Source organism: Hipposideros armiger, unplaced genomic scaffold (assembly GCF_001890085.2).
Source record: "Hipposideros armiger isolate ML-2016 unplaced genomic scaffold, ASM189008v1 scaffold_1039, whole genome shotgun sequence".
NCBI lineage: Eukaryota > Metazoa > Chordata > Mammalia > Chiroptera > Hipposideridae > Hipposideros > Hipposideros armiger.
In genome coordinates this window covers 291,196-310,228 of record NW_017732389.1, presented here as the reverse complement: position 1 = coordinate 310,228, position 19,033 = coordinate 291,196, and the positions used below count along the sequence as shown (strand labels likewise).

Genomic DNA, 19,033 nt, shown 5'->3' with positions numbered 1-19,033 from the left:
GAAGCAGCGTCCTCCACAACTAGATTGAAGAACAAAAACGACAGCAACTTGTCTGTTCCCCTTCCCCCAATTCCCCAGCACTGTTCCCATCCCCCCAATTACCCAATAAAAATCTTTAAAAAAAAAAAGAAAGTTCAGATTGATTAATGTGCCCAAAGTTATACAGTTAGCAAACAGTGGAACGGTACCTGAGAGAAATAGCAGACTTGGTAAACGCGTGGTTACAGAAGTGCTGAACACGATGCTCTTAACCTGCCTTAGGAGCAACAGAGCTCTCGGTTTCTGACCCAGTAATCATACCCCACTTCATACCATAAATGATTCAAGGCAGAAGGAATAAAGCAGAGTTAACTGAAGGCACAAGGCAACTGGAAGGTAATTTAAAAATCCTAAACTCTAACTGTGGCACATAGAAGAAAAAAGCCATGCAGTGCTGCAATGTTCTTTTGAAAACATATAGGAGACTCCAGTTATCTAAGGCCACTTGTACCTGGGTCAACATTTCTTAGGAAAGAGTGAAGAAAAAACACTTAGTAGGTCTAATTTTATTGAAATAAATACATAAAATATTTATTTTGTATTACATTTAATAAAATTTAGCATCTAATTGCAAATATGTGTTCCTTGAAAAACCCTCCTATATCTTTTAATCTCATGAATTTAGCATCTTTAACAGTTAGAAAAACTTGGTACCTCTGGCAGCCTAAAAGTCTTTCTGCTCTCTTCTACACTGCCATCATTTAGAAAAATATCAAACAAAACTTGACTGGCACCTATTCCTGGAAGACTGCACTTTATATTTTTATTTTTATCTGACTAAACAAGTGGTCACTCATTCCTAACTACATGTTACACATGTGGAATGAAGGTTAGCTTATTTTTAAAACTAAAAGAAATTAAAATTATTTGCATTGGAATCCCATACCTTAAAAATTAATATCAAAGTCCAACTGCTACAAAAAAAAGTATATTCTGCTACATAAAACAATTTAAAGGGAAACATTATTCATGACTACTAATCTAGGCTGTAATTAAATAACCCACTACATTCACAATATTATTAACAGTTTTAATGTCAATGTAACACATTAAATCCACTTAACTTAGAGGAGAAACAAACACAAACAATTAGCACCCCAAAGAAATAATCTTTCTAAAGATTTTAAAATTATAATTAAAGTCTGAAAAACTAAGATAACCACCTCAGGCTAAAAATTACAAAGTGAAAATCTAAAGCCTAAAAACACTGTGGTAAATGACAAACGAAAGTGCAATGACAGATATCAAGGAAGTACACCCAACCTCATTATGGCGAGCTAGAATATAACAATATTGCCCCATGGGTAAAATAAACGAGTTAGACTACATGACCACATACTTTCCCATTTAGAAGCTCCACAACATGATTATAGAGATGCATTCAAAAGAACCTTTTTTTGGCTCAGTGATATTCAAGGACAATAGCTATCTTTTGTTATTTTTAAATTCACAGTGGATACAGTCAATATTCTACCTCAAGTGTCCAAAACTTATAATATTTAAGGAAATTGTAGGCTAATTTTAAAAAAATCAAGTTGTAAGGATGATTTTAGAAATTGAGAAGGATGATTAATTAATTATTAATTTCATATTTTTCTCACTAAGAAGAAAGTTCTATAAAGTTAGACATATCAAGAAGACAACATGGATAGATCTTGAGATTATGCTAAATGAAATAAATCAGACAGAAAAAGTTGAGAACCATATGATTTCATGCATAAGTGCAATATAAAACTGAAAGCCACAAATGAACAAGACAAACAAACAAAAACTCATAGACACAGACAATAGTTTACCAGATACCAGAGGGTAAGGGGGGAGGAGGGATGGTAGACGAAAGTAACTGGGGTCAAATATATGGTGATGGAAAGAGTTGACTCTGGGTGGTGAGCACACAATGCAATATATAGATAATGTATTATAGAATTGTACTCTTGAAACCTATGTAATTTTACTAACCAATGTCACCCCAATAAGTTTAATTAAAAAAATAAAAGAAAAAAACCTGGAGTTCTGAAAAGCAGCAGCAGACCATCATTCTTAACCAACCCATCAAAACTAACTGGATAACTACAAATTCATAGGTTTTTAAATCCATCAGAGTTGAGGACCTAAAGAAATTCATATCAACTAAACTCTAGAAAGTGACGAGTCCTTCATAGAAGAGAAGGGACCCACAGTTGTCCCATCCCTGCTGAAGGACGAGGAATTAAACATACTTTGAGTAAGGAGACATCAGCCAGACTTAAAAGAAACTTTAGAGTCCCATGTAGTCTGGCTCCACAGAGTGGAACCCCAAGGACTTCCAGGCACAAGCAAGTTTGCATCTGCTTGCCAGCTCTTATACAGGTCTTCACCAAGTGCTCAGGTGTTGTATGCCAAAAGCTGGGCTCGAGGGGCAAGGAAAAAAGAGAGTTCATCAAAGGCCCACCGGGCTTTTAGCTGCAGAAGGCTGAGTCCAGAGCAGGGAATCTGAGAAGTACTCTCTGAACACATTAGGTTTTCAGCTACAAATGACCACAGGCAGGGCAGGTGAGAAGAAAGTTCTCATCTCCCCTCACCTTCCTCACTCACTCCTGCATCTCCAGACACTCAAAGCTTTCAACTACAGGGAATGAGGTGGGAGAGCTGAACCCCAGGCAACAGGGTTAAAAGAGGCATGGAAAGCCGACTGTGATTCATGAATCTGAGAGTTAGGCAGTAAAACAAGGAAAAACAGATCTTCCCAAGTTTCAAAGCTGGCAACTTAGCTGTGTAGCAGGAGCAGGTCTCTGGAATATACCAGTGCTCAGATCCCAGATCCTGTTGAAGAGCAAGTTATGATCCCCATCCACAAAGCACCTGAACTAGTGGTGACCTAACTCAAACTAAAACGGCAAAAAAGCCACAATAAACACAAGTCTGATTAACTCAGCTCTCCCCACCAAATCCCACAACCCCTGACCCATAAGAAGGGCATGGAAATGAATATTGTTGTTTTTTTTCATTCTCTACAGCTCTTTTATATAAAAAGCATAGCATGCAATCAAAAATCATATGGCATACCATAAAGCAAATATTTGAAACTAAGTATAGTATAAAAAAAAACTCATGGAAGAATTGGACAGTAAACCGGAAGAGATGAGGAATTTCAAAGGATATAAAAAATATAAATGTTAAAAATGAAAACTAGAAGGTCAGAAATAAAGAATTATATAGATAGGCGTTACAGAGACATAACAGAAAAGTGGAAAGAATTAGTGAACTTGAACATAGGTAAAGTAGAACTAGCTAAATAAAAATAAAAAATAAAAACGAAATAAAAAAAAAAGAAAATTAACAGAATGGAAAATCCAAGATAACAAGGTGTAGAAAGAAATGAGAATGAGGCAAAAAAAACATATGAAAAGATAATGCCTGCATAATTTCCAAAATTGATGAAAGATACCAAACTAAAGATACAAAAGCCCAACAAACTCAATACTGAATAAATACAAAGAAAACCACAGCAAGGCACATCACAGTCAAATTGCTGGGGAAAAAATAATAAAGAACAAATTTTAATGCCAGTGAGGGAATAAAGACACATTATATACTGAGAAAAACTATAAGAATTTCCACTAACTTCTCTTCAAAAACAGTTCATTCCAGAAGGAAATAAAACATCTTTGAAGCACTGAAAGAGGAAATCGTCAACCTATAAATCTATATCCAGAGAAAATATGCTTCAAAATGGAAAATTAAATAAAGAGATTCCTAGATAAAAGGTGAGAGAATTCACCATTAGTAGACACACAATACAAGAAATGATAAAAGGAGCTATCAGTCTTAAGTAAAATGATAAAAGATGAAACCACAGGAAAGAAATAGAAGCATTTGAAATGGTAAATATATAGGGAAAAAAATGCAAAGAAAACCTTTTTAAACTACTTTTACATTTATATGTAAATTTCCTTAAAGTGAAATAAAAATTTTGTGAAGTATATATGTGTGTGTGTGTGTGTGTGTGTGTANTATATATATATATATATATATATATATATATATATATATATAATATACAGAGGTTGCCAAACAAATGTATACACATTTTAAGAAAGGAAAAAACTGTATTAATATATACCGATAACAAAAGATGAATACAAGTCAAGTTTGACTTCCGCAATTACAAAAGGTGCTCAAAGTGGTTACCATCTGCATCCAGGCACTTCTAATTATGGTGAACTACTGTTTGAAAAATGTTGACCAAAGTGTTAACATCGCTTAAAAATTGTGTACGTTTTTGTGGCACCTCTGGGTGTGTGTGTGTGTGTGTGTGTGTGTGTGTGTGTGTGTGTGTGTGTGTGTGTAAAAATGTCAGTACAATGGGCAGGCATGGATAAATAAAATTATATTGTTGTAAAATTCTTACATTGCTCATGAAGTATTATTTGAAGGTAGACTGTGATAACTTAAGGACCCATGTTGTAATCTCCAGAAGGGTAGCCACTAAAAGAAAAGACACTAAGAGGTATAACTGAAAGTCAATATAAGAGACAAAACAATTTACAATCATCCCTCGGTATCCGAGCAGAATTGGTTCCAGGAAGTCCCCCTTCCCCAAGAATATTAAAATCCAAGGATGCTCAAGTCATTAGTCTGCCTTCTGTGTCCATGGGTATATCACATCCAAGGATTCAAACAACCTAGAAATTTTTGATCCCTGGGCTGACTGAATCTGCTGATCTGCAACCCACAGATATTGAGAGCTGACTATACTAAAAAATAAACCAAAAATGATACACCAAATAGAAAATATTAAAGGAGGCACTAAGAAAAAACTGGCATAAACAGAAAATAAATAATGAAAGGAGAGATTAAAATCAGACTAGGCAGTTACCCAATGTGGTACATATGAAGTGTGATAAAAAACTACAATGAATATTTAAATTTAAAAGAATGTATCACAGTAAAGGACACATTGTAATTAATAACCCTCAAAATACTCCCCCTTGCTTAGAACACACTTATTCCATCATTCTTGCCATTTTCTGCAGCAATTCTGGAAGTCCTCTTTTGTGAGTGTCTTTAGTTGTGCTGTTGTCGCTGCTTCAATGTCCTGAATTGATTCAAAACATTTACCTTTCATGGTCATTTTAACTTTGGGGAAGAGTCAGAAGTCACACTGTGCCAGATCCGGTGAATAAAATGGATGAGGACACACCTGTAATGTTTTTATTGGATAGAAATTGTCATACCAGAAGCAATGTGTTACACGAAGCATTGTCATGATGGGGATGGAAATAAAGACACTCATGAAAGAGGACATCCAGAGCTGCTTCAGAAAGTGGCAAGAATGATAGGATAAGTGTGTTCAAAGCGAAGGGGAGTATTTTGAGGGGGATTAATGGCACTGTGTATTTTACTGTAACAAATTTATTTTTAATTTAAACATTCACCATATTTTTCAATCACACCCTGTATGAGGAAAGTTAGAAGAAACATAATTTGAAAATGATTTTAAAGGACATAACCACTAAATGAGAAGATGGGGAAAATGATTTAGCATACGTTGATTTTGACGTTTTATCATGTTTCTTTGTCCACAAAAAGTGTATTCTTTGCTATTTTGTTAAAAAACCACTTTTTTGTTGTTTTTTATAAAGGTCTGTCTTTTTGTTTTAGTGGTGCCTTTGTACTTTAATCTTTTTAAATGCCCTTGAGTCCCATTTCCTCACTTAACTTTTTAATCACTGCTTTATCAGGTGCTTTGGTCTTCTTTAATACCTACTGCCTATTTCCTTTCTCTTTCCCCTTGCTCCTGTATTCTAGATGCATTATGTCTAATGTTTTCACATACATAATTTTTACCTTAGTATTTTTACATTAGTATCCCATCCTCATCCACTTCTTTGTTTTAATGTTATATGTATATTTACATACTTTTAAATGTTCACCATCCATCCTTTTGTTGAAGTTTTCCCAATCATTTAGTTGGATGAAGTTCATCTTCTAGATTTCTCAAGAATGACTGAGTGGTACAAATTCCCTAAGTTTTTGCATGTTGAAAACTATTTTTATGTAGCCTTAATATTTAAATGACAGCTTCTCTGGAACTCAAATTCTGAATTCGTGTTTTCAATGACTTTTAAAAAAATGCGTATCCACTTTTCCTTGCTTTCCATGTTGGTTTTGCAAACTCTGATGATCATGTAATTATTTTGCCTTTCTAAATTGTTTGATTATTTTGCAAGGAGGCCTTAAGGATCTTATCTATTAAATTAATTTTTCTAGGATATGTCTTGGAGTTAATTGTGGATTAATTCTTCCAAGTATTTGGTATACTTTCAAAGTGTTGATTCAGGTCCTTTTCTATCTGAGAAGTCGTTCTGTTTTATTACAGTTTTAAATATTAGCTCTTTTCAATTGTTTTGTTTTTCTTCTTCAGAGATTCCAATAAAACCAATATTATTCATCCTTTACTGTGTCTTCCATTTCCACTGCTTTCTTCCCTGACATTTCTTTCTTCTTTACGCCATTTTTAATTCTCATGGTTATTTTCCTGCCTTCCTTCAATGTTCTTTATTAAATTTTCATTTTAGTTTATTTTCCCTTGGGTACCTTGTAGTTTAGTCTTCATTTCTGAGATAATTTTGACATTTTCTTTTCATTTCTTTTCTGAACTGCATCAACTTTTTTTTTTAATTTCTCCCTGTTTATTGCCCATTTCTCTTTTCAGTGTTTAAATTTCTGACTCAATTAATTTTTCATTCTCTCAAATGCTTTTTGGAGTAAACTTAATTCTGTTTGAAGCACAAATTTGTAGGTTTCTGACATTTCATGAGTTTTTTTTGAGGGGAATTTTCCTCAGTTTATTTGCATACAAATCTGTTTTCTGATTTAGAAACCGTTCTCTTTTTGGTTTTCATTTTTGTGTTATTGAGCTGTTTTACCACATGTCTAGTCTAATGTAACCCTTTCCCATCAATGCCAGGTACTGTAAAGAAGTGACTGGTTGGTCTGTTCCCTTAGGAGGTCTGTGTGTGGAAGGAGGTGAATCCTCCAATTTTGTGGTTCTACAGTCTTGTAAGATCCTAACTTTTCCTCTTTTCTTCTTTTCCTCTTAGCTACCCAATTGCAAAAGAAAATGTTTTCCTTCCTTTTGGCTTTTTTTCTCTTCTAGAAGCAACGCATTTAAAAGATCATTCCTTAAATAATGCCTACTCATTGAAATCAGTCTTAGTCTTTTAAATGGAGTCCCTTTACATCACACTCCTGTTCCTTTACATGGCATCTATCTCTAAGTTGCATCATGACCCTTTATTTGGAAACTGTCCCTTTAAGATAATGCACACTTTTAAATACCTTCCTGATATGCCAAGTTACTTTAGAATTTTCAGACTTCCGGAAGATTTCATCTCTCTGGTGGTCATTCTTTTCACCCTCCAGCCACTTCATTTCCCTATCTCCTCCGCTTTCCCTAGTTTTTCAAGGTCTGCCTGAAATCACCAAAGCCCCACAGTAGAACAAGGTTGGGGAGGGAGTGCGCGGAGCCACGGTGCTGGTATTTGTTAATTTTTACTGACAGCTTTTTGATAGTTTCAGCATTCTCGATCTTCCTATAATGTTGAGTGTGGTTTTTACACAGAATTTTCATAGATGTAGTTATCTATATATTGGGTTGTCGGAAAAGTCATGACGCAGTTTTGCAACGAAAAACATAGAAAAAATACGTCATGACTTTTCCAACAACCCATTAGTTTAAGGAGGAGACTTTGGGAGATTGTTTGCTACACTACCACCATTTTGTATCTATCGGATTTCTCAGCAGGCTTTGTTCAATAAATAGATAAGCTGATTCTAAAATTCATATGTAAATGCAAATAGGCAAAAATAGGCTAATTAAATTTAAAGAAAAGATGGGGACTTACTAGTACTGATGTTAATCAGTACTACTTTAAAGCTTTATTAATCAAAACAGTGTGAAATTGGCATGAGGACCATCAAATAGAACAATAAAACAGAATAGTGTCTAAATATAGATCCACAGAGTATGCTCAACAGACCTTCGACAAAAATGCCAAGTCAATCCAACAAGGAGAGAAAACTCTTTAACAAATGCTACTGGAGCAAACGAGTATCTATGCACATATAAAAATAAATAAATAAAACTCAGCCTCTTTCCTACTCCACACACCAAAATTAATTTGGTCAGATACTTAAATATCATCCTAAAGCTTCTGGAAGCAATCATAAAAGAGGGTTTTCACAAACTTGAGGTAGGCAGTGATTCTTGGACAGAACACAAAATGCATTCATCATAAAAGAAAAAACAAGTAAAATTGGTCTTCTCTAAAAGTAAACACTTCTAATGCCAAAAGATGCCAATAATAAATCAAAAAACCACAGATGGAAAAAAATATCCACAGCATATGTATCTGTCAAAAGACTTGTATCAAGAACATAAACAACTCCTACAAATCAACATTTAAAAGTCCAATAACTCAATATTTTAAATGTGTAAAAGATTCAAATAGATACTTCATAAAAGAATATATACAAATGGCAAATGAGCCCATGAAAGGGTGCTCAACACCTTTAGACATCTAGAAAATGCAAATTAAAACCATGATGAGATAGTATTTCATACCAGCTAAATGGCTAAAATCAGGAAGCCTGAAAACACTGAATACTGCTGAGGCACTGGAGAACTGAGATCTCTCACACATTGTTAAAGTAAAAAATGTTGCAGCCACTTTGGAAGATTTGGCTATTTCTTGTAAAGTGAAACATAAATCTGCCCAATAGTCCACCAATTCCACTCCTAGATATTTTTCCCAGAGAAATGAAAACATATGTCCACTAAAATACTTGTACAAGAATGTTCATGAACTTTATCCTAACAATCAGAAACTAGGAAAAAAAAATGTCTCCCCCCAAAATATGACTAAACAAATTACAGCATATACGCAAACATGTAATGCTACTCAACAATAAAAACAAATAAACTACTGTTACAGGCAAGAACACAAGGGAATCTCAAAAACATGTTAAGCTTCTAAGAAGTAAGACAAAAATGATTTCATTTTCATAATATCCAGTTACAGGAAAAATTAATTCTTGATGACAGATGTCAGAAAAAGGTGACCTGGGGGCAATGCACCAGTGGAAGGGACAGAGCATGCGAAAATGTTCTAGGGTGACAGGAATATTTTCTGTCTTGCTTGGATGGCATTTATGTAAATGTGGGATCTGAACCGGGGTCCTGCTGCTCAGAGCTGGTGTCCCATTTTTTTTTTTTTTTTTAGCTGAGCCATTGGCAGCTCAGCAGCAGCTCAGCTTGGGCCGGGATGTGAACCGCTGTTGCTCAGAGCTCAAACTCCTGAGCGAGCTCTTAACCAACTGAGCCACTCTGCCGGCCCCTAGAGCTGCACATTTTAATATATGTTAATTATGCCACAATTTAAAAAGAAAAGTCCAATCACTTTATTTTTTCAATAAACATTTGAGTTCCTACTCCACTAACAACATAGTGCTAGTCTTGGGAATTCAAAGATGAAAGAACATGGTCATTGACCTCAAACATGTTTGGTTCCAGTAAAGCTTTGTTGACTTGAGGGGAGAGACATAAAGAATTGTAGCATAGTGAGCTAGACATCGAATGTGATAGGAGCTCACAGGAAGGACACCTATTTCCCACCAGAAAAGACTTCCTGTAACAAGTGACGGCTATGTTTTAAAATGATAGGCAAGAAATAACTAACAAATGGAGAAAATCATTACAGGCAGAAAGAGCAAAGTGAGAAATGGCACAATGCAAGGCATACTACACCGTATACGTGACACCCCACAGTAGGCTGGCGTTATTAGGGCATAAAGTGCAGGGAGGGAGAACAAGAACGGAGGCAGAGAGTTTAAAAAAGGCCACACAAAACAAACCTCTGTGAGGAACACAGACTTCATCCTTAGGTGACAAGAGATCCAAAGGTCAGATAGCCATTTCAGATAACTCATTCTAACAGCCACAGAAAAGACAGGCGTGAGAGAGGCAGCCAGAAGACCAATCAAGAGGCTACTAATGTGCTCTCGAGCAAGAAGGCCTGAAGTGGAAAGATATTTACAAGGAAAAACTGACAGGACTGATTCTTTATTTAAATGTAAGAGAATGGTAAGAGTCAAAAAATGACTCTCATGTGACTAGTGAGATGAGTACAGCACCAACCAAGACAGAGTACAGTGAGAAGGGTCCTGGCGACTGGGAAGAGCAGCACAGCTAGAAGAACGGGAAGTCTGAGGCGCCTCTGTGAGAGTTCAGATTGTGCAGCCAGTGTTTCATCTACAAGGCTGCATTTTGAATTACAGACCCAGGCAGATTTAGGAGTCATCAGCATATAGAAATGAATCCAAATGAGACTGATCAGTTAAAGTAAGAATGAGAAAGTGGAACAAAACCAGAAATTTGGTAGTACCAATAGGAAAGGTAAGAAAGGGCAGGGAAGGGTGGGATAAGAATACCATTAAAGACAAAAAATGGATCATCAGAAAGAGATGAAGAGGACACGAATTTTGCAGTATTTGGGGAGACAAGGAATAGTGGATTTCAAGAAGTAGGTTAACCAATACCTTCTAATATCGCAAAGAGGTCATGGAAAGGCCTGAAAAGTGCCTTGCTGGGAGGCCACTGGTACAATAACTTTGGCAAAAACATGTCGTAGCGTAGAAGAAACACAAGCCAGACTCCAGCGGACAGTAGCGGGGATGATAGGGTTAGGCGAGGAGGTGGAAAATATAAAGACTGGTGTAAGAGTTCTACACATAAACACAATCATACATGCGCTCAACATTAAAACTGCACCTTTCAAACCAAAGAAAAATACCCAAAAAGAAACAAAATTTTCTTAAAAAGAAAACTCAGACCTTGGTGAAAAATGTCTTCCTTAATAAACATCTGATTAAACAAATGTTTCAAATAGAGCTTCGTTCACATACTGACCTAGAAATAACACTAAAATGAGAATGGAATCAGTTGATCATATCAGCTCGATCTTTGGAAAGCTGAGAGCAAGTATTCCCATCTGACAGTAATCACTGCTTTCTGTCAATATGTTCTCAAATGCATTTAGTTAAAAAAAAACATAACGGGGGCCGGCCTAGTGGCGCGATGGTTAAGAACTGGCTTGGGATGCCAGAGGGCCCCGGTTCGGATCCCACATATGAGGGCCAGTGACACTGCCCTCTGCAGCTAAGATGCTGAACAACAGCTCAACCTGGAGCTGGGCTGCCGTGAGTCGCCGGCGACGGCGTAGGCTGCAGCCCCTGTGGCAGTGGGTTGCCATGGGCTACCGTGTGTAGCCAGCAGCCAGCGTGAGCGGCCAGCAGCCGCAGTGAGCGGCCGTCCAGAAGCCGGCGACTGATCTGCCTCGCCCGGGAAGAGCGCAATGATGGTGCCAACTTGGGCCAGTGAAGCAACGTCCTCCACAACTAGACTGAAGAACAAAAAAGGACAGCAACTTGTCTGTTCCCCTTCCCCCCAATTCCCCAGCACTGTTCCCATCCCCCCAATTCCCCAATAAAAATCTTAAAAAAAAAATAAATGGACACTTTAAAAAAAAAAAAAAAAGAAAAGAAACATAATGCCCCTGCCACTCTTCAGAAATCTAGATCTAATAGCTGAGGACTTGCTCGTCTTGCTTTACAAATCCTTACATTTAGAAACACCTTCTTTATTGAAGGGCATCCGTGAAATGAAGTAGGTCAATTTTGCTACGATTTGGTATCACACCATGTTAAATCTTAAGTCACTATTTATTTTATCAACTTACAAAGCACAATTTTTGAGACATCCTACAAACTTATGAACTCTTAAGCAAAGGACATCCAGAAACCACCAGCAGTAACGCTAAGAGATACAATAGTAATAACTGATTTTATTTTTAAATTGGGGGGAGGGGAGAGAGGAAACAAGTCAAAGACACTAAGAGAAAGACAGAGTTCTCCATTTCTTTAATTTCCCTTAAAAAAAAAAGCATGTTTTTCTTTAAAGTGTCCCTGCCAAAGTATTAATCTCTTAACCCATCCTTGAAATAAAAACCAGAATGAGCTTTGTAAATTCAGCAAATTTGATCTTTTCATGGAGGGGAATGGAGTCAAATTTGATCTTATCATGGAGGGGAGGGGGTCAAGTCATCCATACAAAGTTTGGCCATTTGAGAAAAGAAAGCAGGTTTATTTGCATACATCTCACATTATGATATGTAAAGGTAATCATGACTTTTACAGAAAAATTAATGTATTCTTCAAATTTATTATATTCTTTAAGTGTGTGCATTGATCTGTTTAATTTAGCTAAAATTCAGGGCATGGTTTTCTCAATAATGGCATTTGCCTATTATTGGTTATATTTGTTAAAGGGCATGTTTGCTCGTTATCACCATGTTAGCTAGAGCCCAAGTGCACCAAAGTGGTTAGATGAAGTGTAAAAGCTCTGATGAAATAGTAATGCCATTTCTACAAATAGAATAATGTCAAAAGTGGAGACTGTGCACTGGATCCCAGGGAATATGAATCTCCACACGGTAGGACTGGTAATTCTATAAGTCTGAGCACACATATCCAAGAAGGAAAAATATGAATGAGTATGGTAACTAATATTGAAAATTGGATTCTATTAGACCCTTTAAGCCTAGTCCCCTGAACACTGTTAGGAAGCTTCATCAACCTCTGTCAAATTGAGGCATGAAGTTATTTTTCTCATAAATTCAATTTCTAATCTAAAATAAGAAGCTTGTTACAGGTAAATTGGGTTAATTAAAATATGATTGGCTACCAAATGTCTTTTGTTATTTAGAGACAAACTTCTAATTTTACTCAGGATTGATATGTTTTAACAGGTTTTTCAACCTCTCATCCACTCTGCTTCATCCCTTAAGCAGTAGAGATTTGATCAAAACTCTCTGTGGTCTAAGTTTTCTATAAAATTCAAAAGTTGTTCAGGTGTGATAGAAATTCTCAATTGAAACCAATGAAGGATTTCTATCTGCCCCAGGACATAATGGGAAAGTTCTATTAAAATCAGCAGACCATTTCAAAAACACCTGGCAATTCTGTATTTGACAGGAAGCCCCACCGCAAGGACTGGCACATTCCTATCAAATCGTTAGGGTTTATGAACCTGTGAGGTAGCTCCATTCATAGCAGTCATTATGAATACAGATAAGAACAAGAATTGTTTTAGAAAGTTATTTTTGACAAATGCTGGACAAGCAGTTTGTGTTACTTGTTCCAACCTCAGTGTTTTCTAAGTAATAATGAAATAACAAATCTATTTCACTAATTCCTTCAGGCAGAAATCGGAAACTCTTCCTGTAATGGTAAAAATTTACCATTACACATAGTAAAAATTATTCCAGGATCTCTGTCACAACTACTAAACTCTGCCCCATAGCACAAAAGCATGGTCTGGCTGTGTTCCAATAAAACTTTATTTACAAAAACAAGGAGCAAGCCAGATTTGACCCATGGGCCACAGTTTGCCAACTCCTTACTTAAGGTAAAGCTATATAATCTTTCTGTCTTCAAAATCTAGATGTTACATAACTGGCTTCAAACATTTAATTTTTGAGGAGGACATACACTACTCAAGTAAAATCCTTATTTACAAAAATAAAAAGCAAATACTTAATAACAATGCAACATTTCAACAAATATGTGAAATTACCTGCTTTCTGCGTCTGAGGCTTACTAAATTAGCATTCACAGTAAGAAACTGAATAGTGACACTTTCCTTTTTCAAATGTCTTTCTAGTCTTTCCATTAAGTGAAATAATATTATACGAAATATTTTATCTGTACCATTTTATCTTGAACTTGAGATGCTAATAAGATTACCAAATGATAAGATATACTTTATTACACGATTCAAAATCCACACAACATAAAAATTTTGTCTTTATCAAAGTAATCCTTTTAGAGACTACATAAGGTATTCTAAAATAGAGTAAGGACATCAACTTTTTCCAAAAGTGACACATCTGAAATCCACATATTTGCAAAGCACATGAAGCACTGTGAATCTGTAGTGGGTGCTCAGCATATGACAAGCAGTGTTCTAAGCACTTTGTGGGTATTAACTCATTAATCCTCATAATTATAATATGGGCTAGGCATTACAATTGGCACCATTTAACAGACAAGCAAACAGAGGCAACAAGCAGTTAATTAACGGGCTCAAGGACATAGCTGAACAGCAACAGAACCAGGAGTGAACCTGGCTGAGAGCTAGACTTTAGAGCCCATGCCTTTAACCGCCAACCATACTGCTTCTCAGGAAGCAGGTACAAATCTAACTGAAGATCAAGCATGCATAGTGGTGTCTTTGTAACTATTTTCTTTTTTGCAGTTATCCTTCAGGATAATCCAGTTTGGGAATGTAATTCTAATTAATCAGTTCTAATTAACTAATAATTCTAATATAAAATGTTAACTATTCAAAATCACATTACTTATTAATATCAGTTTCAAACGCAAACTGATTCAAGCTTGCAAGTCTGGTTTTTGGCAGCACTTTCCCAGGCTTCCCGCTCACCTGTTAGGTAATACATACTAGGTGCTTAGGGGGAAAATCGGAGTTGCAGGGCGACACCAGGCCGATCAGGACAGCAACAAACAAGCGTGCGGAATATAACAGCCGCTTTCAGTCAAATATTGGTCTATTTTTCCACTTTTAAAGTACATGTCTTAAACACACAGAAATCTACAATCATACATTTTTAAAATGTACTTTTGCAGAAAGCATTAAAGCATTACCAATAACTATAAACAATTCAATTTACACATCAAAATTACTGTGATAAGGTAAAACATTTTATAGGACCACCAACAGTCCAATTCAATTTTATTTTCCATGAAAACATGCTGAGGCAGGAATAATGCAAACCATGTTAGCCAATCTGATAATGGCCCAAATAAGTCTCATAACAACAATAAAACTAATATGAGTTCATATTCGTTCATAAATAAAAGTATGTTACAAAATACATAAAACAGTGATTATCTCATGACAAACATGACCGTTCTTTGATATGCCGTACATGGTATCACCAATATAATTAAACCAAGGTTTGCAATCCTCTTTTATAAGTAAATATGATAAATTCATACATACTACAACTTATAATGGAATAACATATAACTAGGAAAGGAGGGCTTTGCAAGCTGAAAAGTCCTTTACAGACATAAGATTATCACTAAAAATAATATAATTTTTAAAAAGAATAATATTAACAAGTACATTGTATCAAAAAGTATGAAGGGCTAAAAAAAAATAGTGCCTCATTCATTCATACTAATTCATGCACCTTTACCATAATTTGAACAGTATCACTGAGTGAAAAATTTGTTGATAATATATGTATATATAATATTTTCATTATTTATCAATTTTTAATTATCAAAGACACTCCTAATTAATACACGCTTATACATATTTCTCATGAATATGTAACTAATTAAATGAACAATAAAAAAACAATAAAAACAAAGCAAATAACTGCAACCAGAAAAAGCAGTTAAAAAATTTATCAGCATCAATAAAATAAGAAAAAATACATCCTGATTCTGTAAAACTTCAAAACGTAGCAACCAAAGAAGATTCTGTTGGGTCCTGGGTGCTAACCTTACCCAACCCTCTTCAAGAAGCACAACTGAAGAAAGAAGGCAGATCAACACAACCCTGGAGAAATATCAGTATAACTCAGCAGGGAGCCTAGACAAAAGCTCATGGCAAACCCCTAGGAGTAGAAGCCCACATACCATCTCAGGCTCTCAGCTCAGGCACAAAGAGTCCCTAGTACCTGCCATTCTGAGCATGGTGAACTGAGGAAAGGCAGAGAAGGAGCCTATTTCACGTGGTTTGTGTCCTAATTAGTAACATCCACATGGTCTGTTTTGGTGTCTATAATTGAAAGTTAACAAAAGAGCAACCTGTGCTTGGCAGGGTCCTTAGGTAACAAACACCCCAGTGGACTGGAACCTTATGTCAGATTGCTAGACTGCAAAGCACCTACATGCCTACTTTCCTGCCCCATCAAAGGCCCTAGAATGAATTACAATCTCTTCATCTTAATGCCTTCCTAATCAGGGACTCTCTGACATAAGCAATTCTGAAATATCAAAAAAGAAAAAAATGGTAGCATTTCATAAAATATCAAATGTGTAAAGAAATAATTAGGACCTAGGATAAATTCATTAATTTACCAAACTACTGAAAATAGCTTCTATTAACATTGCTTTGAGAGAGAACATTTCAAAGCCCCTACAGAAACAGTTGTCACAAGCAAAAAAATTTAATCAACATATTTCAAAATTTGCATCTAACTAAATACAAATATATACTTGAGTTTGTATTCAGCTAGAATATCACTAAGCAGAGAAAGCTTTTATACATAACAGGTTATTTCCCAAATTTCTGTAGAGATTAATTTTTTCATAAAACTGCATTTTAATTTCACAACTTTCATTTCAGAAATAAATTTCTCCTCTAAAAAAATTTGAACAAGTTTCATGTTCCTTGAGAATACAAAAGCAATATAATGAAAGATACTAACACTAATTAAGATGACGCTAACATTCATTCCACAATCATTTAAGTGTCTACTGTGTACATCACACCCTGCTAAATACTAGGAATACTATGAAAACATAAAAACAATTGATCTTTGCTTTATAAGAGCTTACAAAATAATAAGGTGTCAATCAAACTATTTTAACTAATTAGAAAAACCAAATAGTCATTTATTTCTCTGGATGCAAACTTAGAATATATTTATGGCAAAAGGAAGAATTATTTCATTAACTTTATCATGATTACCTATCAACTTTTTGGATACTTAGGTACACCTCTATTTCTCTCTTAAAAGGAAACTTAAACTGAAGCAATGCCAGAATCCATTATAAAATGTTGGCTTTATTTAGCAAGTTTTTCCATCAATACTTATATTTAATGTTTCATATTTTACAAAATCCACCTTTATTAATTTTCAAACTTTTCAAGGTTCTGCTTAGGAATTTAGTAAAATAAAAATATTTTTTCTTAACATCCTCACTTAATATCCCCAAAAGAGTGTCTTCTGAAAAGCTGCTACTGCATTTTATATTTAGAGGTGCTTAGGGGAACTTCAGAATAATTAAAAGAATGGACCTACAGGTATCTAAATTTATAAAGATTGTTTTAAAATCTGAATCTCTAATATCAGCAAGTCAGCAAATTAATATGACCTAATCAAATAATCTTGTCACAGAACCCTTAAAAATATGTCCATTTTCTCTTTTAGAAAAATCAGCATTTTTTACAACACATTCCTATGCTTTTTCCCTTCTCTGGCAGCTCTGTAAAGGCTAATTCTCTATTAAAAATGCTGAAATTTCTCAGTGCTTGCACACTAGCTCCCTCTTACTCAAAGTCAGTGCTAACAGAAATATAATGCAAACCACATATGTAATTTACAATTTTCTAGTAGCCTCATGTTAAAAAAAGAGAAACAGGTGAAATTAATTTAACAGTATATTTTAATATAATATATTGAAAACATCAGTCCAATATGTAAACAATATAAAAATTAACGGGATACGTACATTCCCTTTTTGTACTAAGTCTCCCAAGCTAAGTGTGTATTTTACATTTACGGTACATCTGAATCTGGACTAGCACATTTCAAGGGTTCCGCGGACACACGTGGTTAATGTCTACCAAACTGGACAGCGCAGCCACACACTGCTTCGATCACCAGCTTACTCCAATAGCTCTGATTTTATATTTCTAATCCAGTCTTCTCTTCTAAGTGCAAGAATAGTGTTTCCTAACACCTAGCTGGAATCTTGTTTTACATGATTAATCTCAAATAATGTCCAACTTGGGTGCATGACCTACCCCTCAAAACTGCGGCCCCTCCTGAGTCCCTATCGAGTCTGTTCAGGTATGCAACCGCTGGGCTCGTCTTTCTCCCTCACTCCCATATCCAATGCATCAGGAAGTCTGGTCCATTTTACCGCCTGGACATCTGAACTCTACCTACTGCTGTCCATCGGAACCATCGCAACCACGCCATCCATCTGTTCCTGCCCAGCTCTGGCCCACTTCCTTCAATGCAAGGTTACCTCAAAACTATGGTCATCCCGACTTCAGCCCTCTCATCCCTATAAAACTTTGCAAGGGATTTCTATCGCCTCCAGAATAAAAACAAAGTTACCGTGTCATCAAGGCCCAAGCCACACGATTTAGCTGGGTACCTCTCAGCCCCGTCTCACTACACTGCCTGTCTTGCCCTCCTGCCATCCTGGCCCTTCAGATCTTTGCACCCACCAAGCTCCCTGCTGTCATGACCCCTGCATAGGCTGCTTTCCTCTTCCGTGGGTTACTAATTCCCACTTGACGTAACTCTGGCTCTCAGGGAGCATTCTCTGACAGCAAACCCCCCTTTCTACGAGCTCTGGCACACCCATCCCTCCTCCTCTCTAGCAAAGTCCACAGATGCAATGTGCTTAGTTATGTCATTAGTGGCTTTCTCCCCACAAGACTGCATCAGAAAGCAAGTTCCTGCCACGACCAGATGCTCAGTGATGATGTGCTGAACGAGTGTGTCCATGAATCCACCTTGCCTTTTCCCGGGACAGAGACCAGGCACCGTGTTGTAAGGTGGCATACACACCATGCTCTGCTTCTTACATCATTAGTGCTGGGAACCCCTCCAGACCGCCCAAGTCTGAGTTCACTGCTTTCACCAACACCCTGAAAGGAAAACACCAATGTGGAACACGTTCAAATTCTGCCTGTCTTGTACATCATCCCAACAAAAAACACAGTGCCTTGTGTATAAAAGGCATATAGACTTATTACATGTAATTCAGTACGGACATTACTGTATATGGTTCCATATTTCTCTGCATTATGCCTGACTATTGTTATAAAAACTAGCATACCTTCAGTAGCACTATACTAAAGAGAGTGCCTGCCACAGCAAGAAGCCTTGCTGGGTAGCTA

The 19,033-nt window shown here is 36.2% G+C and overlaps 1 protein-coding gene across 1 annotated transcript in view; it reads right to left on the bottom strand.

Annotated features, from left to right (window-relative positions):
- TDRD3 (tudor domain containing 3) overlaps positions 1 to 18,738 on the bottom strand; it is a 140,941-nt gene extending 122,203 nt beyond the window's left edge. Inside the window, exon 1 of the mRNA XM_019631701.1 lies at positions 18,719 to 18,738. Coding sequence (XP_019487246.1) covers positions 18,719 to 18,723 — 5 coding nt within the window. The 5' untranslated portion in view covers positions 18,724 to 18,738. The remainder of the gene's footprint in view (positions 1 to 18,718) is intronic.
- Between the last annotated feature and the right edge of the window lie 295 nt (positions 18,739 to 19,033).